The sequence below is a fragment of the Kryptolebias marmoratus genome, linkage group LG1 (assembly GCF_001649575.2).
Source record: "Kryptolebias marmoratus isolate JLee-2015 linkage group LG1, ASM164957v2, whole genome shotgun sequence".
Taxonomy (NCBI): Eukaryota; Metazoa; Chordata; class Actinopteri; order Cyprinodontiformes; family Rivulidae; genus Kryptolebias; species Kryptolebias marmoratus.
Genome location: NC_051430.1, coordinates 26,421,769 through 26,443,357, shown reverse-complemented (window position 1 = coordinate 26,443,357; position 21,589 = coordinate 26,421,769). Strand labels below are relative to the sequence as shown.

The 21,589-nt window shown below is 41.4% G+C and overlaps 2 protein-coding genes across 4 annotated transcripts in view; one reads left to right on the top strand and one right to left on the bottom strand.

The window, feature by feature from the left end:
* Window positions 1-1,620: 1,620 nt before the first annotated feature.
* On the bottom strand, window positions 1,621-11,548 carry malt1 (MALT paracaspase 1). 3 transcript variants are annotated; one of them, XM_017412107.3, is made up of 17 exons: window positions 11,223-11,548; window positions 10,026-10,192; window positions 9,609-9,730; window positions 8,167-8,314; window positions 7,902-8,080; window positions 7,716-7,812; window positions 7,560-7,607; window positions 6,709-6,732; window positions 6,581-6,625; window positions 5,491-5,694; window positions 5,201-5,378; window positions 4,927-4,998; window positions 4,695-4,822; window positions 4,354-4,503; window positions 3,269-3,426; window positions 3,009-3,134; window positions 1,621-2,370 (listed from the first exon to the last, which is right to left on the bottom strand). In XM_017412107.3, the coding sequence occupies exons 1-17, from the start codon at window positions 11,369-11,371 to the stop codon at window positions 1,873-1,875; spliced, it is 2,493 nt and encodes an 830-aa protein (XP_017267596.1). In that variant the 5' UTR covers window positions 11,372-11,548; the 3' UTR covers window positions 1,621-1,872. The 3 variants fall into 3 exon arrangements, with proteins under 3 accessions (XP_017267596.1, XP_017267597.1, XP_037830903.1); XM_017412108.3 differs by lacking the exon at window positions 7,560-7,607; XM_037974975.1 differs by lacking the exons at window positions 6,709-6,732; window positions 7,560-7,607.
* A 7,517-nt stretch (window positions 11,549-19,065) lies between these two features.
* The window catches only part of prlrb (prolactin receptor b), a 14,927-nt gene continuing 12,403 nt past the window's right edge, over window positions 19,066-21,589 (top strand). The window contains 2 exon segments of the mRNA NM_001329340.1: window positions 19,066-19,116; window positions 20,935-21,089. Of these exon segments, the coding sequence (NP_001316269.1) occupies window positions 21,029-21,089 (61 nt within the window). The 5' untranslated portion in view covers window positions 19,066-19,116; window positions 20,935-21,028.

Below are 21,589 nucleotides of genomic sequence, written 5' to 3'. Positions count from 1 at the left end.
CACCTCCCCACCCTCCCCCTCCCACGGTGACGCAGCCATGAGCTCACTCTGCAGCCTGCGGGGGGCTGAACGCCTCCATCCATTATTCAGCCGCTCGGGGCTCGCACCTGTCGCTGCGGCGCGGCGCGGCGAGATGCGGCACGTCCCGCAGGTCAGTTTGAGACTGAAAATTTCATTAAGCCAAAAGCTGCATCTGTACGTTAGACCCATCTGTGTTCGGCTGATACTGCAGAGCGACCCGCAGGCCTCTCTGTCGTGTCATCTGAGAGGACCTGGCAGCCTCAGGTCACATGAGACGTCTCCTTTCATGAGGACAAGGAGGACTGGAGACAGGTCGGCTGAGTGAAGCATACGGCCTCAGACTGATGGGGTCCGTTCAGGAAACAGAACCAGAACCGTCAAAACAACCGAGAACATTAACAAAACAGCAGCTAAAGCCCAAACCAGCTAAACAGCAGCTAAAACCCAAACCAGCTAAACAGTAGCTAACACCCTGTATCAGATAAAAAGTAGCTGAAAGCTAAAATTAGCAAAAGTAGCCTGAAGCTGAAACAACTAAAAGCTCAAATTTGTAAAACAGTAGTTAAAAGATGTATCAAGAAAAAAGTTGTCAAAAGCTAAAATTATTAGAACAATAGCTAAAAGCTAGAATTAGCAAAACAATAGTTGAAAGCAAAATTTGTAAAAAAAAAAAAAAAGAAACCAGTCAAAAGCTAAAATTTTTAGAAGAGTAGCTAAAATTAGCACAACCTGCAGCTAAAAGCTAGAATTAGCTAAAATTAACAAAAAGGTAGACAAAAGCTACATTGTTTGGACGGTAGCTAAAAGCTTAAACCAGCAAAATAGTTGCTAAAAGCTACAGTTAGCAAAGAAGTAGTCAAAAGCTAAAATTAATAGAACAGTAGCTAAAAGCTGTAATTAGCAATAAATTGGTCAAAAGGTAAAATTATTAGAAGAGTAGCTAAAATCAGCAAAACGGTAGCCAGAAGCTAAAATGAGTAATTCAGTCTTTTTTTTTTACAGATGCTCTTAAACTGAGAGCCGTTCTCCAGATGTTCCACTTTTTTCTTTCCTTAAAACGTCAGCATCAACCTTTAGCTCAAAACCTGTAGAACTGACTGACATACGAACATTTGTGTGTTTGTAAAGTTAGTTGTCTGTGGTGGCCATCTTGAATAGAAAAGTTAAGAGCCGTAGACGCACAGGATATCCAGTGGGTCATGAGAGATGTCCTAAAGATGTCACAGACACATTTTTAAAAATAAAACGTAACAAATGACTGCGTTTCCAAGTCAAATGTATCATTTATCAGAAAAAAACCTTTTTGGAAACTCATCAGCTGAAAACCCATCACGGCACCGTCCCTTCAGCTGATCCAATCTACCATCAACCTTTCATTAAGTCCTTCAGGTTTAACTCGCCCTTTTTTCACATCGACCCAGAACGAACAGATCCAACTTTTTATTTAAAGACGTCTTTTATGAATTAATTACAGCCACTGACCTTTTTCTTACACACCTGGAAGGCCAGGAGTCTGACAGTCTCTTAATGGTTGCAGTCTCTTAATGTAACACATTTAAGAACATATGGCTTAGAGAATGACTAAAATCTGAGTTTATGTTTATGTTTTCAAATACTTTATTGTATATAACTCTTACACAAACAGGAACATCTCGTATCCTCATTAAATTTACAGAACTAAAAAAAATACATATTTTAGATTGTTTTTATTTTTCTAAAAATATATTTTGAGTACAAAAATCAACATACAGCTCTAGAGACAAATAATGCTTGTAAAATCGAGAACACAACAGTTTTTTTATAAACATAACCAAAGGAGCAGCGGTTATTTGAGGGATTTTAAAGCTTTGTTCACTGCGGCTGAAGCTGCAGGCTGTTGATGAACACTGTCTGCAGCTCGTTGATGTCCTCCGGCGCCTCGATCGGGATGCTGAATTTCCCCGGAGAACTCAGAAGTCCATCGGCCTCGTACGCCCGCTCGTAACCACACTGGCCGAGGTGGTCGTGGTAGGCAAACCCGCAGCCTTCCGCCGCGGCCTGCGGATGCTCGCAGCCGTCCAGGTAGTGGTGCTGCGGGGAGAGGCGGTTTAAGTCCTGGGCCAGGTGCGACGCGTGGTAAAAAAGGTGGTGGTGAAGGTGGTCGGGCCCGGGGCTGTGGCAGGGGCTTTGGGACGGGCTGTGGGGCATCGGGCACGTCTGCAGGCAGCTGTTCCGACGCATGGCCCGGTGGAGGTCCAGTCGAGCGATTAGCGGCTTTCCGATGTTGACGCTTTTGGTCCAATATATGGGGTGATCGTCATCCATGGCGGCGAAGGTGCCCTGAAGGCACACGGTGAAGACCAGCTCCTCCTGCGGCAGAAAAAAGATCAATAATAAGTTAAATTAAAGACAGTTTTAAACCAAGATAATCTAATGTTGAGAAATGGTGTATTGTATAAAGTTGACTGGCTGTGGCAGCCATCTTGAATTGGACTGTCTTTAGAAGTAAACGAGTTGAAGGCAAACATCTAATTATGACATTCTGAGAGTTTTATCAAAATCTGACTGGCGGTTCATGAGATATTTTGCTAACACTACGGATAAGAAACATTATCGCCCTTTCTTATTATCTATTACCAAAAGTAAAGATTAGAAACAAAGATTCACATTTTGCTACCTCTGATAAAAGTCAAGATTCTGTAGAAAAAGAGACAAAAACTGATCTGAAAGATAAAGGAGTGTTTTATAAATTAAAAATAAATAAATAAAGAAGGATGAATGTTTTATACAGCTATCTTTGTTTCAACAACGAACGCTGGAGGAGCTACGGATTAAAGCAGCTAAACTAAAAAGGTTAAATTTAGATGTTAGTTTCTGAGGAAGCTCTGCAGCAGACAGCAGCTGGACGTTTAATAATAAACGATAAGCCTCTTGGATGAATAGCTTCTTCGACGTTTTTAGTGCATCAGTCTGTATGAAAGAATTTTCTGGTCTGTCGCTGGTTTTACCCTGAGCTTCTGCAGCGAGCTGAGCCTGGTGTAGAGGCAGTGCTGCGGCAGGCTGCTGGACAGCAGGTAGATCCCCGTCTCCTCTGGAGTCTCTCTGTTCATTTCTTTAGGATCCACGTCGAGCTCCTGCAGCGAGACAAAGGCGTCGTCACCGTCTAGCTCCAAATAATCATAAAGAAGGTACAGCTTCCACCCGCCGCCGTAGAACCGTGTTAACGAGAAGGGAAAAAGCTCTGGTTTCCCTGTGAGACGACACAGACCTGTGAGAAGTCCGTGACGTGAGCCTGGCAGAAGGACATGTCCTCGGGCTTCTTTATGATGTGAGTGTAAATGACGAGAACGTTGGAGAACTCTGCGGCGAAACCCAGCTTGATCTGAGCGCCGCAGTCAAAGTTCAGACTCATGCTCTCAGGAAGCTCTGGAAAAACGAGCACATCATCCATTCACAAATTCTCTTTTTAGATGCTTTATTTATTCTATTATGTTAAAAAATAAAGGGAAAAACACTTCTTTTGCTTAAATATTTTCTAGATTCTGGGTTATTCTGGATGTGTGACTAAATCAAATCCAAAATGATTTCTATAACACGATCATAAACAAGCTTAGTTTATCAAATTGCTGTAAAAAGCATCAAAAATAAATAAATCAGCAAGAACTCTGAGGTACAGTAAAACTCAAAGAGCGTTAAATTAAACTAAATTAAAAATAATTAAAATAATTTTATTAAGACAAAATCTTTTACTGGAAAATCAAAAAGCAAAAGACAATAAAATATTAAGCTGTCTTTTTTATTAAAAATTGATTCTAAACATAGAAAAAACACCAGAAGAAGCTAAAAATGTCTAAAATCTTCATCTTCATTAATGTTAAATTAAAAAAATCAAGACCCAACTTAAGAAATCTGAGTCACGACGATATTTAAATCATATCTAATATCCAGAAGCAGTTCTGTGAAGCACGGCTTTCATCCAAACATTTTAAATCAATAAGATTTTGAATCAGATATTAAATGAATAATAGTTAATTTAGTCAAAGTGATTATTTTGTACCATTTGTTCGCAGTTTCTGTCTTGTTGCTTTTTCTTATAATCATGTAAATTTGGATCTGAAGTTTGTTTTTAAGTTTTATTATTTGTTACATGTAACCTAAATCTACCTTAATATCTGCCTAAACTAATGCCTGTAAATTAAGAGGTGATAATGGTGGAACGGAGCAGATATTTGAGGAAACTCCCTCATTTGTTCGTACTTCATGTGTGTTATATAAACATTTCACAGAGAGCGACATGATCGTAACAAACGATTAGCAAATACATTTTATCCCCCCGCCCCCCGTCAGGTTTACCGTGAGCTTTCGCCCACTGGCGGCTGTGAGCGTGAGCGAGGTTGGCGCTGTCTCCAGGCAGGATGAGGTCTGTGAGCGCTCTCCTCTCCGACAGGCTGCTGCGGATCTCCAGAGCCTGCTTACCCTTCGTAGCGTCAAACTGACCCATGTCTGCGCATCGGGAGAGAAAGAAAGGCGTTAAATCACGGGTCGGCGTTCCAAAAGCGGTCTGAAAGAAGCCGACGCTGACAGTGAAGTAGTTTTAATGCCCCACATAAACACAGTTTTCAAGTTAAAAACTGCGTTTAGTAAATGTTCTTCAAAAAAGAAGATGAAACCCAAACAGTGGCTGGTTCCCTCACCTTCAGCGACTCGGTCCAGAACCACAGTGATCTTCTCGTTGTCCATCAGCCGCTTTTTTAAAAACTTGACAAACACGCCGTTGGTGAAGCCTGTGGAGCTCAGCTCGAAGGCCTCGGCGTCCTGGCACCTGATCGACCAAACAAAGATTTAAAATTAAATAAAAACCCATCTCACATCACCGGAACCAGACAACGTATGAACCTGGATTTAAGTCGAAAGTTTCGGACGTACGTTGCGTATCCAAAGACGATGTTGGCCGTTACTCTGAGGACAATGTTCGGGGTGCTGTCGTCGTGAATATTCCTGGAAAGATGAATAAATTAATAAAGCTGCAAAGTAAAAACTAAATAAATCGTTATCAGCTCAACAGAGCGGGTGGAGCAGCTGCCTCCTCATTTTCTGTCATCACTCCCTGCAACGCAACAAGCAGGCAGCGTTTACTGAGCTCAGGTTCTGGCTGTTTTTTTCCTCACATTTAAAGAAATAATCGATAACATGGCCTCACCTCTTCCTGCACATGTCCAGCAGAAAAACATTCAGGCCCGTTTCTTTCTCCTGCATCAGTTTCAGGATGCTCTGAACGCACAAGCAGTTGGCCGACCTGTACGGGTTCGGAGCGTCCACCGGCACCATGAAGCTGTTCCCGTAGTTCTCGTATCCGTGGCCGGCGTAGTACAGCAGGCCTAAAGAGGGAAACGGCGTGGTTCAGTCCAGAGACTCGAGCTCCATGTAACAACGATCCATTTGTCTGGGAGGAGTGAGTTTCAGCCCTCGTTTTTCCCCCCCTGAACCTACCGTAAACTCCCTTGTGAAGCAGCAGCAGGAACTCATCGACGGCGTTCCTCATCTCGGACTCGGTCAGGTCCAGCAGCGACACCACCTTGAAGTTGAGCTGCCGCAGCAGGTTGGTGAGGTCGTACACGTCCACCATGGGGGCTTTGAGCTGCGGGTGGTTCTGGTACGACAGGTTGCCAATCAGGAGGGCCACTTTGTCCGTCGCTGAGGTGGAAAACGACCAGGAACACGGTTACTTTAACTCAACATGGGCATTTTGAAGTAGACCTTTTGATACAGAGTAAACATATCTCGATTCCTGCAGATACTTGGACATAAGATTAACTTAGACGCTGAAACAACCACAGACTGCTTATAAAACATTAAACATAGCCTTAACCAACAGGAAGCAGCTTTTAGATGTATTATTTAAAGAAAACCACAAAGGTGTCTACAGATACAGGGTTTTTCCAGTATCTTTTTTTGTGACACAACAGACGTCCATTAAAAAGAAAACCTAAACGTCGGACACTGTAAACCTGTAAGGCACCCGTTTTGATTTAATGAATGAAAAGCTGTGACAAATACGATTCACTTCATCTTATTATTATTATTATTAGGACTGCTGGTTCTCATTACTCTCGATAGTGAATGTAAAATATAACTTCTGTTTGTAATTTTTTTTTAATTCCCCGTTCCAAAAAATGAGGCGTTTGCTTCTTTACAGGCCTGTAAAACGTTTACTGTAGTTTCCTTTTATTTTAGATTGTTGTAAACATTACGGCAAGAGGGAAAAAAACGATTCGACAGAAAGCTAAAATTGACATGTTAATATCTTTTAGGTGAATCCCTCACGAACACAAACTGAAATGACCAAAAAAAAAAATTTGCAGGAAGGAAGGAAGGAAGTAGGGTTAAACATTAAATGCAGACCTTTAAATCTGTTTAACGTTTAACGCAGCAGGCGTTCGTGAAACGTCTGCTTTCTCTTTCTCGTGAAGAGTTTTCCTGTCAACCTGACGAGCTGTAGTTCAGCCACGGAAATGACGAATACGGGAGTAAACCTAAATTAAACCTGCATCAGGCGTGAAAATGAATCCGTTCCACTCACCGTAGAGTTGATCTGGCACGCTGTTCGGAAAAAGTTCAATGGAACCTGAGATTGTAACGAAAAGGAGTGAGAACGGTGAAAATATGATCTTTAAATCTAAATATATGAATGAGTTTTAGCAGTCTTACATCCTCCGATGGCGTACATGTCATCTGAAAATTAAAAATGCAAATATATTAGCATCACATGTTTTTACACACAATCTGAACGGTGCTGAAGGGGAAGGAAATGATTAACTGAAGAGAATATTTGAGAAACTTTAATCCAAACGAGTCAAAATCATCAGAGTTAATTTGAAATGTTATTAGTGATATTTTAAAATGTCTTGTTTATAACAAATCCCATGAAAAGATCAAATGAAGAAATTCAATAATTTTTTTCCTCAATGAATAAATTCAAAAAGATGTAAATAAATTCCTGCCACGGCATTTCTTAGGTTTTTATCTGCAAATAAAAAGGTGGATTTTAAACATTATTCCAACCTGGCAAAATAAATAAGCTGATCGATAGTGTTTTATCTGATTTAACTCGGGTGTCAGATTAACAAAAAGGCACAAAACTGCGCTCTTAATGGTCAACAGGAGGAACTAGATTTAACAAACAGAACAAGTCCATGCAGAAAAACATACGGAAACGTTAAAACCAGGAAAACAACGGTGGGAATGCCGGATCAGGATGAGACATTTTCATCACTAATTAATTCAAATTTATTTAGATTTCTTCCAGCCTTTTCATGGGATTTGTTGATGATGTTACAGATACAGAACACCACCGCCCTCCTCATCCTCTGGTGCTGATTGGAAGTGATGAGATTTGTTTTTTATTTTCGTATTTATTAATATTAATTAAACGCATGCAAGTGAAATCCAAAGGTAAACCCCCATGAGACCGTAATGCAGATCGTGACCCACATGCAGTTACGAGAACAGCATTAGTGCAGCTAACGCATGCTAATGGTTAGCCTGGACATCGACTCTACCTTCAGAGCACTCCATGGCTCCTGTAATCTGGACAGCTATCCTTGGTGCTTTCATTTCAGAAACAGAAGCAAACAGTTCCTTCAGACGTTAATGAAAAGCTGCTTTTAAACTGTGTGTGTGAGGAGAAAAGAAAACGAGCCTGAAGTGTGACATACCGACTACAACGTGGACTTCGTTGGTCCACATTCTCTCCGTGCTGCTGCTGATCTCACAGCGGTACCGGCCGTGATGATCCTGCATCACGTGAGGAACCTGAAAACCATATTTATTTGTTTATTCATTCAGCCACACAGCAGCTCCGCCGCCTCGTTTTTTAAAGGAGCTTTCAAGCGAGAACTCACCAGGAGTCTCCTGTTGGTGGCGTTCGGGATCGGGGCGCCATTTTTGTGCCACTGGTACCGGGGGATGGGCCGACCCACGGCCCCACACTCCAGCTGCAGGGTTTCCCCGACGTGTAGCTGCTGGGACTGAGGCTGGATGACCAACTTCAGCCGACCGTCGAGGGAGTGATAACTCTGACCTGCAGAATGTTTCCTTTAACCAGATGTTCTAAAAGAACACGTAGAGTTGCAGGGTAAACTTATTGTAGGCGACACAACGTCTCACCGTAGGACGTGCTGCCTTTCAGGACGTCCACCTGAGCCCACTGGCTGAATTCACAAACATCGCCGCTGTTGACCCTGCAGATGTAAAAGCCGGCGTCCTTCAGCTGGACGGGACTTATCACCAGCTCCGGAGAGGCGCTGTTTGGAACCTGATGTGAAAATGAAAACCGTGTTCAACAGTAAACAGAAAATTCAACGCCGCTCCAGTCCAGTCCGGAGGAGACACAGCGTCCCTCACAAATCTGTATTTCATCATTCATGTATAAGATGCAACAACGCTGCACGTATTGGAGGACATTTTGTCTCAAATTAGACAGACTTGCAGATTTTCGCCCTCATTCTGCCCGCTGTCCCTCTCTGATAAATAAATATTCTGCTGGATAATTAGGAAATAACGCGAGCATCAACCTATCCAGACCTGAGGCATCCTGTTACCACGGCAACTGTGGACAACAACAACAACGTAACTCGTCAGCTCGGAGCGGAAACGCATTTCTCAACCCAGGAATATGCATCTGCAGAGCGTCCCACAGCTTGTTGTGCAATTTAAGTTTTGTCTAAGCTATTTATAGCTGCCATTTCAACAAAACCAGAGAGAAACCTAAAAAACAAAAGGTTACAGAGTTTCAGTATCACAGTTGAACAAAAAGCCATAAATGGACGTTGTTTCGAAGGAAACTTCAAGCCGCGACCTGTTTGTTGTTTCACTTCAGGACTGTGACTCATTGTGACTTTTTCCTGCTTCAGAATGATGTGAAAACATCGGAGGGACGCCGATGTGTGAAGATAAAAGGGCTTTTAAAATGTCAAAAGTGTATGAGGAGGAAATAAAAAGAGAATAAACGGGGAAGTTTTAACATTAAACATATATTCCACATGGATTTAGGGATAAAATATTTTACGGTGAGAAATGTTAGCAGCTGGATCCAAACCTTTAAACAGCAAAGATGACTTTTTCTTTAAAACTGATGCGTTTAGATATTTTCAGTGTTATCAGCTGTTCATATTAAGGAAAAAGCACCTTGATTCAGAATATTTTCTTCTGTTTGACTGTAGCTATCAGTATCGTCTGGGAAGATGATAACCTAAGTAACACAACTGTTTAAATCGAGCCACAGCCTCAAGGTTTTAACATTTTGAAAGTTTAGAACCTCCAGTTTTCCCAGGGAAGCTTCCTCTGCTCTCACCCATCCTCCTTCCTGTCAGCTGTTTTAAACGGGACTTTTCTTTCTGCGAGTGTTCAGTCAAAAAGCTTTCTTAACCTGACGATGTCTCAGCGACAAATATGAGCATCGATTTGTGCTCAGCTGTCCTTAGCTGACTGGATCATGCACCGCGAGGCAGAAAAGGTACCAGGACACAAATCCTGAGTTTTTCTTCGATACAAATGTTCCACTTTTACACGGTAAAGACGGCACGTAGTGTGTTTGTGTTGTAACTCACTTCTTCTCTTGATTTAAACCACTGATACTGCGCTGCAGATTTGCCCACAGCGTGGCAGCTGAGGCGCAGATTGTGGCCGCACATTAGAGCGGCAGACTGGGGCTGAATGAGGATCTGCAGGGCTGCAAAACATTCACAAAAAGTCTGCGTTAGTTTCGTCCCTGCGCGTTCATGCTCCCGCGCCGCCGCAGTCGGTTCAAGTATAGTTTTACTGCGTCTACCATCCCAGGAACAAGCTTAAGTACACACGGTCGTGTTTCCTCTTTCAGAAACCAACGTGTTCGAGCTCTGCCTGGTTGCACAGAGATGCACCGATCGTGCTCAAAACCACGAGTCACACATTCTCCTTCGAGCTGCGTCACAACAGCGAACCTCGTAACAGACAGCACGAATGGGTTGGAGGGGGTCCTGCTGTACCTGGAGGCTTCAGGCACTGCAGGGCCTCAGAGTTGCCCAGAGTTTGGAGGTAGTCGATCAGGTGGCCGGTGGTGCAGCCTCGCTCTCCCATCAGCCTCAGCAGCATGAGGCTCGGGCTGCCTTCCACCTCCAGCACCCTGAGGGAGCACATCTCCATGTCGTCCGAGCTGGAGGAGGAAGCAGGAGGTTTAGATTTGCAGTAAACTTTGTTAGGATACAAGAAGAAATGTGCGCTGATGCAATACTATTGTTTGCTTTTGGTTACTTTTGCAGCCACAATCCCCAAAAAAGAACAGAATGCGATGATTTCATGAACCCATAATTCACTCACAATGGAACATATTAAATGTATCACATGTTAAAACTAAGCAATTGTATCATTTTTGAGGAAAAAAATGGGTAATTTTGAGTTTTATGGCAGCAATACATCTCTAAAAAGTTGGGAGATGGACAACAAAAGACTGCAAAAGTAAGTGATGCAAGTAGGAAAGGGCTAAAAGAACATTTTGCGTTGATTTGGGTTAATTATCAGCAGGTCAGTGAGAGGGCTGGAGATAAAAGGAGCATTTTCGAGGCTGAATCTCTTAAAAGTAAAGATGGACGGCGGTTCACCTGCGTCTAAAAATACTGGAATATTTTCAGTATTATGTTCCTAAATGGAAAACTGGGAATATCCTATCATCTACAGCTCATAATATCATCTAAAGATTTAAGGAATCTGGAGAAACCTCTGAGGTCAAAGGTCAAAAGGCTGAAATTCAATATTAACATTGGATTAAAAACAGGTTGTGGTTCTGTTCATATAAGTTACAGCATGAAATTGTACCTGTCTGCTGCATAATTACACAGGCGGCTACTACAAGATAGTGTTGTAATTAATATATGTTGCGGTTTATATCTGTTATGTTTACAAAACTTAAAAAACAACTTGTAGAATCGAGCTGCAGTGCACGGTTTTGGCCACCAGGTGTCACCAAAGCGGACTGTGTCGAAAAAAAATCGAGTAATAAACTTTTTTTTTTAAAATGCAAATTTCATCTGGCCATCCCCAGCAAAAACTGATATCTTACCTGAACATTAGTTTGTTGTTGATAAATAGGCAACCAGATATAAAACAGCTGTTCATCCTTTATACCGACATTTTAACAACAATCTGTGATTATCTGAATCCAAGTTGTGTGTTTTTTTTCAGCCTACCTGACTTTGAACCGCCTGTCATTGCCAACAATCTCTCCTAATTTTCGCCACCCTTTGCTGCTTGATTTGTCCAACACTTCACAAAGTTTCTTCACAACCGAGTCCTTCAACAAGTTTATCTTCGTGGATCTGTCCAAAGAGTCCGACATGGCAGCCAGCGAACCGGCCCGTGGACACCGGTGCTACACTTGGCAGCAGCTCACGCTAATGCCAAAAAGCAAACAAACAAAAAAAAAAAAAAGAGCCATACACAAATAAATATATATTTAACTTCCTGAAAGACGTAGAAGTGATATAGACACGCCTTCGGCACCGTAATCTCGGATTTCCCCGTTTTGAAGTTAATGGTCGCTTCTGCCAAAGATTGTTTGTGTACCTAGCTAGTACTCTGTATGTCGCCACACAAGTTTTACTTACAAACTTTTATGGTGACACTCTTGCTTAGGAAAGCGCATATTTTTTTTATTCCCGTTAACGTTTGCTGGTCAAATCGGTTTTAATTAACTAGCTCCAGTGTGCCAGTGTTAGCTGCTAATGCTAACTAGCTAAGTGCAACAAACAGTTGTTTTTAATTCCTTGAGATTAATTTTGTTTTTCTTGTACCTTTTATTTAATATGTTAGACTGTTCGCGCGTAACGTCCTGATAAAATACAATTTAGGGACCAGCTCTAAAGCCGGAATAAGAAAGGGGCAGGGAATGATCTCGTTTCGTGTACACTCTTTGGCTATTCGCTCGGCGGAGGTGGGTGGGATTTAGCAGAGCTTAGGCTCCTCCTCCTCCTTTATAACTCCCACTCAAATGGCGGCCAGAGCTGGAAACTGACAGATGTACAAAGTAGTGCAGTCTTTACTGTGATACTAGTTTTTTTGTTGTTTTTTTTTGTTGTTGTTGTTGTAGTTGCTATAGTTGCTAGCAACCTTTAATTTAAAACAAAGAGGTGAGAGAAAAGCAGCCAACAACCATTTTGTAGCTTTGGCCTTTTTTTTTTTTCAAGTGTTGAGAGTCTGGCAGGTGTTTAGCGTTTTTTTCATCTCTTATTATTGATTAAAAATAAAGCTTTCAACGTTTTTTAATGATTTATGGTCTTTAAGTTACATTTTCCAGTTTTTATGGCCCTCATAAAAGACAATAAACATACATACATCCAATAAAAGCTCAGGGTTCCATCACCTTTTTGTACAGGATGACGCTCTGAGTGGATAGGGACAAATGTTTGCATTTTAATTTTTAGATTAAATACATTTTCCTCTAATAATCCCCTGACTCCCACACACACGCCATCAAACAGACAGATTTTCTTTATTTCTTTATATTATATAATATGTTGGCAACATGGTGTGGAGCAAACACTGCAAACACTGCAACATAATGTTGCAGTGTTTGCTCCACACCTTTACACAAGAAATATACAAATTAAAAACAGTACAGTATAGCCTTGATGTGTTAAAACTGTTATAAAGCTGCCATCACGTCTTGTATGCCACTAAATTCAGGAAAAGCTCCTTTTTCCTGCGTCTCCACATAAAGAGACGGCTCCCAGAAGGAGCCAGGTAATATTCATTTATTTAATCCCTTCAGAGGTAAAAGGAGTGTGTGCCGATTTTCGCCCTGCAGGTCAGAACGGCTGAAGTCTGTCTCGAAAAACAGACGAGCGGAAAACTACCGAGCCCTCTGTGTTTGGTCGGCTGTGTTCGAGTTTTGGTTGTTGTACAGGTTCACCTGCTGATTTCAGGAAGCTCCGACTCGTTAGGCAACTTGTAGTCAGAGATTCTTTTGACATCAGAAATCCTTTTTATAGAGGATTCAGTTCCTGGGGTTTAAAAACTAAACACTCGTAGGCTGGATTAAACATCCAAAACGTACATTTATCAAATAAAAGACCTGCAGCAATGGACGGGTCACAGAACGATTGATCTGCAATCAAACCTGCAAATTTATTTACTAAGTTATTAACAATCATTTACTTTTGATGGTAACAGTCACCACGTTTGGACGGTTCACCGTATTTGAATAACTTCATAGTAATATTAAACAAAGAGACACCTGTTTCAGTTGTCCTTCATTATTTAGTGACATTTAGATCCGTTTGAGTTTATGACTCCGGCCCTTTACTTGTTTATAGCTGGCTGCTTTATTTACAGCCCACAGCAGAGTTCCTCTTTAAAACGCTGGCGTTGTTTTAAACGCGTGTCGTCACCTGGTCAGGAGAGGGTTTGTTTCAGAACAACTGGGGAGAAACACCCGAGGGTCCAGATGACCTCCTGGTCTGAACTGGCAGTAAAACCTCAACTAAATACACGTTTTTCCCCCAATTTGAGCTGAAACTGTTCATAAAATCCCACCGATTCCTTGATTTCCTGCCTGAGGCAGCAGAAACATGAGCAGTAACTGTTGTGGCGATCTTTACAAAAAGTCAGATTTGTCAGAACTAAATACACAAACAGGAGCTTTCACAGCTTAGCTGATTGGTTTATTTATCTAAAACATAAATGTTAATATACCAGAGTCTAAAAGATAGTTTTCATCTGTTACCCTAAAAGTATATATACAAATAAATCAGCACATAAACAAATAAATTGTCTTCATTGAAATTAGATGGAAGGAGGTGTGTTTCTGGGAAGAGTAAGTGTTTAATATTTCAGAAATAAATAGCTTCCTGATAAAGAAAAACGTTTAAAATTTAGAAAAAGGAAGATATTTTCATTGTTATTGTTCCTTTTTAGCGTTCCAAGATACATAAATGCACTCATAAAACGCAATAAAGACAAGCTTTTATTGTGTTTCAAAACGAAGCAGCAGCGAGACAAAGGTGTCCTCTGGATGGAAATTTCCATCAGTTTCAAAGACGAGAAACGTCCCGCGGGCTTGTTTTGTTATCATCAGGGGTAATAATAATCTATTCTCGCTGTCTTGGCTCATCGTTTTACAACTCTGAACCGGAGCGGCTATAAATGGGATTTTCTTTTTGGCAATGATTAACCATGAGTCAGAAATAACTCAACCACGGAGGATAAATGAAACGTGTGTCAGATCAGGCGTGAGGCGCTGCGGTTTGAGGTTATCGGTGAGTTTAAATCGGTTTGATTCTGAAAGCGAGGAGCTCGGCCCGCAGTGGAAAAGTACAAAGTGACGGAAACAAATCTGAACAGAGTGAGGTGGGTTCAGTTTGTTCCTGCTGGAAACAAACTTTCTTGTCTGTGCAAAACAAAGAGTTGCTGTAACAGTTCGGTCCCACAGATATTAGTTTACTTTTCGATAATTCTTTCAAACTGGTTTCAAACTTTCCTTGCAGGATTTCCAGCCTCAGCCTCCAAGGTGAACCTGTGTGTTATCAGCTTTCTCCACCTGCTGCTGCTGGGAATCTGCTCACGGATATTTTTTTTCTGTGTGCTAGTCAAAAAAAAAACAAAAAAACACACCCCAATGGTCCCTAAAAATAATACTGCATACAGAGAAGAGATCTGAGATACGAAAAAACTGCTTCCAACAAGTTGACGCTTCTGTAGGTGAACAAATGTGTTTAAAAAATCACCTAAAAACAGCATAAAGCCCCTAAAATGATAAATATTCAAATCTCCAGTGGACTAACAGGCTTGTCAGGCTGTGAAACTGTGGTTTTTAAAAAATTAAATCAATAACTACATTTTACAAAACAATAAGACCAGTCTTTTACTGCATTTATGCATTTTTTTGTCTTTTAGTAAAATATCTCATGAACTACAGGGCAGATTTTAATGAAACTATCATAGGTCTTTTACAGATTTATCACAGGTCTATCACAGATCTATGACAGGTCTTTCACAGATCTTTTACAGGTTGATCACAGATCTATCACAGATCTATGACAGGTCTTTCACAGATCTATGACAGGTCTATCACAGGTCTTTTACAGGTCGATCACAGATCTATCCCAGGTCTATCACAAATCTATCAGAGATCTATCCCAGGTCTATCACAGATTTATCCCAGGTCTATCACAGATTTATCCCAGGTCTATCACAGATCTATCCCAGGTCTATCACAGGTCTTCTACAGGTATATCACAGGTCTTCTACAGGTCTATCACAGGTCTATAAGTACTCACCTGCTGCTCCGTCATGCAGCCCAGATAAAAATCTACAAACAGTTTGTTGTAGTTCATCTGCATGTTGGAATTTGGGGGGTTTTGCGTAAATTCAGACACAAATAAAGTCCAACAACAGTCAAAGAAGCAGGCGGGGCATCATCCCAGGTAGTCACAAGAACTCCAGGTAACCTCAGGTAACCTATAAACATTTCCTCTTCGGGTCAGGCACATAAACTCTGGAGCAGGACTCACTGGAGGCCGACAGACAGGAAATAAAACATCAAACATTAACGGGCTTTCAGCAGTAAGAACACAACCGGAGGAGAAAATCACACAACCTGCAAGAGCTAAAGGAGAACAAAGTTTAAACTGAGAGATTATAACGCAAAGAAACAGCCCATCCGAGGGAATCAAACGCAGCGTTACTGTCACCAAACATAAAACACAGAGACGAAATCACATCCGCCTGGACCACGATAACCAGATCCAGGATTAAAGGGTTCCTTAACAGAGCAGCAGGATGGTGACCCGCAGGGGTCCAGAACAGCACAAAACGTGCCAGACGGACTTCTGCCACAATCTAAAAAAAAATAACCTTGATGTAGCAAACAACAAAAAGACGGCAGCAGCAGCAGGAATCAGTCAGAGACGATGGAAGAAAGCAATAAAAACAAAAAACAAAAGAGTCTGACAGCCCAAATGAGACGCAGCAGGTTTTTGTACGTATTATATGCTTATAAAAGGGAAATTCTACAGAAAACCACAGCTTCCTGTCTTTTTTAAAAAAGATTAGGCCCCCAGCTTCAGTAATATTATACATTTATGAAGGTTTGGATTCTGTCGAGTAGATCTCTTCAGCTATAATCTGACTGAGGCCTCCGAAACAGAACATAAAACCTCTTTTTAATATAATTATTGTAGCTCAAACCTGAATTAAACTATAACACTTCACGCAGACGGACAGAGTTTAGACATTATTGAGGAACTGGGAGTAGAGTTACATGAAATTACCCTTTAAAGATAAAAGTTAAAAGACGACAAGTCTTAAATTTTGTCCTCTTGTTGACAGTTTCTATAAAGGCCAACACAAACTACGATGAGGGCCTTTAAAGGGTGTTTTGTTTCTGTTGTAAACCTATATAAAATGGCCTTCTTTGACATGAAATCAACTTGGGAGTTCCAGTCCTACAGCAGCTCATGAAAAGCAGAAAACTAACCAGACGGGAGCCTGTAGGTGATCTTTTTAAGATGAGCTTTGGCATCAGTTTGTTAGAAAGTCTCTCCTGAGGGTCACGGCCTTCAATGTTACGATACAAACAGCTTTGGCTTCGAGCTGAGGGTTTCAGTACCTTCAGAGGACTCGGCCTCTCCGGTAATAATTACCGCCGCACAGATCGAACCCCTTAAAGCTAATCTGTGTCGATTTTAGAGAGCTGTTTTGATCCCCCCCCGTCTCGTTTTCAGACGCTCTCCAGTTCAAATTCATCGTTTTTACGAGCTGCTGTACGACTGCGGCTCCCAGCTGTGAACGATAAAACAAGTCCATCGGAACGAACGCAATTAGCACAGAAGCATCACAGAAATGATGAAGAGACTTCAGGGATTCTCAGGCGCCTGGAGCTGAAACTCAACATTAGCCTCATAGTTTGAGTCGTCGTCACGAGATTTGTCTCCTTTATCGCTTTTAGGTGGGAACTGATCATCAGAGGTGAGGCAGAAAGCTGCTGCAGAGGAGCTTGGGTTATTTTCCTCACTGAGTGAACAATTTACAGGCATGAAACGATTTACAGCTGGAACCGAATCGCTTCGTTTTCACTGCCTCTCAGTTTATTTAGTGTCTGTTTTGACAGCTGACGTGACTTCCGGGGTAAATAAAATCAGTCCGGTTTTCTGTTTTATACAAAGTTCTCCTTCTCTAAAGGTCTGACATTTCATAAACTTTTCACGCCAGAGCTTTAGACTGAGATCATCTCATGTAGTTAAAGCCGTCTTTGTCTTGGCTGGTGTTGATTAGCCGTGGCAGCCATCTTGAATTAGATTGGCTCTAAGTGTTAATCAGCCATAGATGTACATCTGAATCTTATCTTATTATTTTGCTAACAGACAAAGAGAGTTGATCCCCAAAACCTTAATCTCAACCTAAAAGCGCTCACAATATAATTTTGGGATTATTGTTGGCTAATACCACACTAAATTTTAGGCAAATATCAGTAAAATTGACTGACTTGTAGCCGATTTTATGTTTTTAAGGTCAGTTGGTTGTGGCAGCCATCTTGACTCAGGTTGACTGAAAGAGCTAATTAGTTATAAATGTACGTCCAATCCTTGCTTTTTGCAGGTTTTGCTTTTTGACACGTAATCAGCAATTTGTGTTTTGACTTATTGGTGCTAAAATACTGTTCATGCATGAAAAGACATGAATAACCATAATTACTTTAAAAAGATTACCTCTTTGTTTTTAAGTATTTCAGGTATTTAATTTGTAATTTCATCAACGTTAGAAAACGATGTTTCCAGAGTGAAGAGCAAAGGACTGAGCTCACATCCCTGAGGTGCTCCTCAGTTTTATGCTGCGACTTTGTTTCACGCAGGTATATTTAATTTCAACATAATGAAATCTGCAACTTAAAGACAAACAAGACTGTAGCCCAGATCTACAAATAATAATAAACAAGTAAATAAATAATAAAACAGGTCATATTTTTTATGTTAAATGCGTTTTTTTGTTCCTGCTTTTTAATCTTTTTGTTGTTCATGAAAGCTCAGTTTATGATATTTAGACAGAGTTTTGAATTTTTCAGATGGGAAAATATAATTACACTCTTCTTTTTTTACATCAGACCAGAACTGGACAGAAACAACCACGAGAGTTAAAAAGTGATTTAAACACAAAATTCAAACTTTTCTCTGTTTTTCTTTACAAAGTTCAGTTTAGGATTTAATGACGACATTATGCTCTCCCTGTGATACATATTTTACAAAAACTGACTTAATAAAACAGGCTATCATGGCATTGTTTAGATTTTTAATTAAAAAAAAAATTAAAAGTTGGGGTCAGGACCCTAATGTGTATCATGAAACATCAAGTTAACGACCCCAGATAATCTCCAAAAATCTAATTAAATGTAAAAAAAAGATTAGCAATGACATATTTTATAATTACAGCAAATAAATATATAAACTGATAAAACAGTGTGATAGCTGTAAAGGCTGTAGAGCAGGGTTATTTGTAAAGTTTGTATATTTAATATTTGGGATCAGAAGTCTTTGCCACAGTTATTTTTTGTTGCAAAAGCCTGAAGGGGAGAAAGTTTTAAATTCTTTAGAAAAGAATTTGATTTGTCATGTCATTTAAATGTTGTTGGGTTTTTTTCCTCCTGGTTTCCTGTTTGGTAACATTTCAACATGTAAAACCAAACAGACTCATGGTGCGTTCAAAGACACCACCTTCCTCTGTGATGCGTTCAGGGAGCTCTAAACTTTCACCTGTAATTTATTTATTTATTTATTTATTTGTGCTGAAAGCGTCATGATTGGTCCTGTTCGGTAAATAAGGAGTTTGTTTTTTACAGCCTGGATGTTAAAAAGTTAAATTTCTGAAAGGTGGAACAGAAAAAAAAAAGTGGAGTGAGACATCTCGCTCCCCGCGTGCGCTCAGGTGGGCAGGTCGTGACGACAGCAAGCCCCGCCCCCTCCCCTCCCGGTGACTCAGAGGACACCTCTCTTCCTCCTGTCGGACTGAGCATACCTGAGCGGAGGGCAGGTGAGAGGAGGACCGCGGAGAGGAAGAGGAGCGCTCTTCATCAGCTGAATGAAGACCACAGAGGTGAGTGAGTGGGTGGGTGAGTGAGTGAGTCCTGTCAGACTGAATCTGACACACAGCCTGCTTTTAAATGACTTACCTTCCTGCAGCAGGAAGCAGAAATGTGAAATCAGTCATTTAGGAGTTTTTTTCCCTCCTCTTTGCTGAAACGGCAGCTGAAAACAAAATGTACATTTAGCTGAAATCTTGTAACTCTTTTTCCAGAACATGCACAACTATCCGTGAGTAAACCCAATCCCAGGCTGTTCAGGGCTATTCTTGTCAGTTTGTGTCACACATTGTTATCTAATCTGATTTGTTTCTCCTTTAGAACAACAAAAAAACAACAACAACAACCTGTTCTTTAGAAAGGAGCAGAAGTTGTTACTCACAAACCGGCGTTAAAAACAAAAACAAGACTGGGGAGTTCATAAGGAGGACTCACTCGTGTTCGTGTGCTTGATGCTGCGTTGCAGTGATGTATTAAAAAGAGGAGCATGGAAACACTGTTGCCTTGGAGACCATATTTCAGCTTGTATCCCTCCAATAACACCCTAATTTATCAAAAAATGTTCCGTTCAATTAAACAGGCAGCTTCGGCCGTTTAGATGAAGGCCAAAGCTTTAAAGTGGGGTCTTTTTTGTTGTTGTTGTTGTTGTTAAACGCAGCAGAGTTTCGAAACGTTCGTTTTGGTTTAGAGCATGAAGTCTAGCTCGTCGCCCTACACAGAATTGGGAAATAAGGAAATAAAGCTCCATCCAGGGCCCGCCTTGCTCGAAGCGAGCGATCCTGTTAAAACTTGCCAGAGCAGGTGTCGTGGCATGAAACTCGAGCTTGTTGTCGCTTGTGTTTGTGGCCTGGCAGAGGAGCGGCGGCTCTTAGTTGTGTGGAGGAAAAAAAACAAAACGAAACAAACAAAAAAAAAGGAATCGTGAAAATGTGAAACACTTTAGTAAATTACAGGCCCCTGGACAGAGAGGGAAGCTTACTGCACCTCCCTGCGCAACAGACGACATTTGGCATTTCAAGGTTGACAAAAAATAAAAAAAGCTACTTTAGAGTCTGGAGTATTCCCTCCTTGAGCCAGTAAATTTCCAGTAAGAGAGCGTAGAAACTTGTGGAAAAAGCCTCGCTGGGGCTTTTAAAGCCGGCGTGCGCTCTGACAGGAATTTCTGACATGAACGTCTGCATTTCAAAGCTTTCCTGTGGCCTTATCTGCAAATCTCCACGAGCACGAAGTCCCAGGAATAAGGAAGTTATCTCAAGTCGGGCTGTTTGTTAACCAGCAGAGAGAGAGAAAAAAAAAAAGAAACACTTTAAGGCGCTCATTTCAAACTGAAATCAAGCAGAAAAGCAGGTCGTCCTGAACTGTATGAACCGGTGCCTTTTCGTTTCGTTTACTCCAGTAGTTTTCCAGATGTGTTGATTTTGCGATTCTGAAATGCGGGTAGGCGCTCAATGTAAACAAAGCCCCTCTTTTATCCTCAGGATCGCCGCCGCTGTTGACCTGTTTCCGGTCACTCCGGCTGTTTCCGCAGGTAAACGGACGAACGCTGCAACTGGCGCCCGTTCACCGGTTTAAAAATCAAGGACACGTTAACTATCGATAATGAGGGGAAAGAATAACAGACCATAATAATAATAATAAAACACCAGTAATGGTTGCTTAAATCCAGTAGATCCAGTTTGGAAAGCAGAAATGTGCAGCTTCAGGCAGATTTCCTCTGATAACCACGCAGCTGCTTTGAATATCAAGTTTTTTCGCTGCGTTCGGCCTGCCGGTTGGAACAAATGGTTACTCGTGTCGTTCTCTGTTTGCCCTCCATGTCCCGCCTGTTTCAGGTGAAAACACGACACGCCGCCGCGCCTGGAGTTTACGCCAGTTCATCAGAGACATGCTGCTGATCGCGACGCCGGCGTGATGCTCCGTGCCAGGATGAGGAGGCGCCTCGGCTTGGCCGTGCTGCTGATGCTCTCCGCGGCGCTCAGGTGCAGAAGTAAGTCCAGGTCGACCTTTGACACGCAGGGTCCCGGGCCGGCGTCTGCTGATCTTCTCTGAAAAGATCAGCAGAGTGGCGGGTTTAGCTGCGTTTGTTTGGGTTCATGCGCTTTTTTTTTCTTTTGTTTCGTCTGAGGGAATCAAAAATGAGCAAAACCGGCCTTGACTTTATTTGTCTCAGCCTTGAAGCAAACCGAACGATCCGAGAGTTTACTAATTATGTTTTGTTTCAGTTGCCAGCGTTGGATTTTTACACCTTTTGCAATTAAGTCCAATAATTGTGTGAATGCTTAATAGCATTCACACAATTGTTTTCCTGTTTCTCTTTCTTATTATTCTTTCCCTATTCCGTACGTTTTTCGGCACCTATCTCCTTCCGCAATTTTTCAGCTACTTCAACCATTCATATATCAAAACGTTCAGCTCATTAACGCCATTCCAGCTATGACTTTTGGAATTGGTGCAATTTCGGCTGTTTAAGATATTTAGCTTTTTCAG

Coding starts and splice junctions, on each gene's coding strand:
- malt1 (XM_017412107.3), bottom strand. CDS start 11,371: ATGTCGGACTCTTTGGACAGATCCACGAAGATAAACTTGTTGAAGGAC. Junction 6,626..6,708: donor CATGTACGCCATCGGAGGAT/GTAAGACTGCTA, acceptor TTACAATCTCAG/GTTCCATTGAACTTTTTCCG. Junction 5,379..5,490: donor GCTTCACAAGGGAGTTTACG/GTAGGTTCAGGG, acceptor TTCCCTCTTTAG/GCCTGCTGTACTACGCCGGC.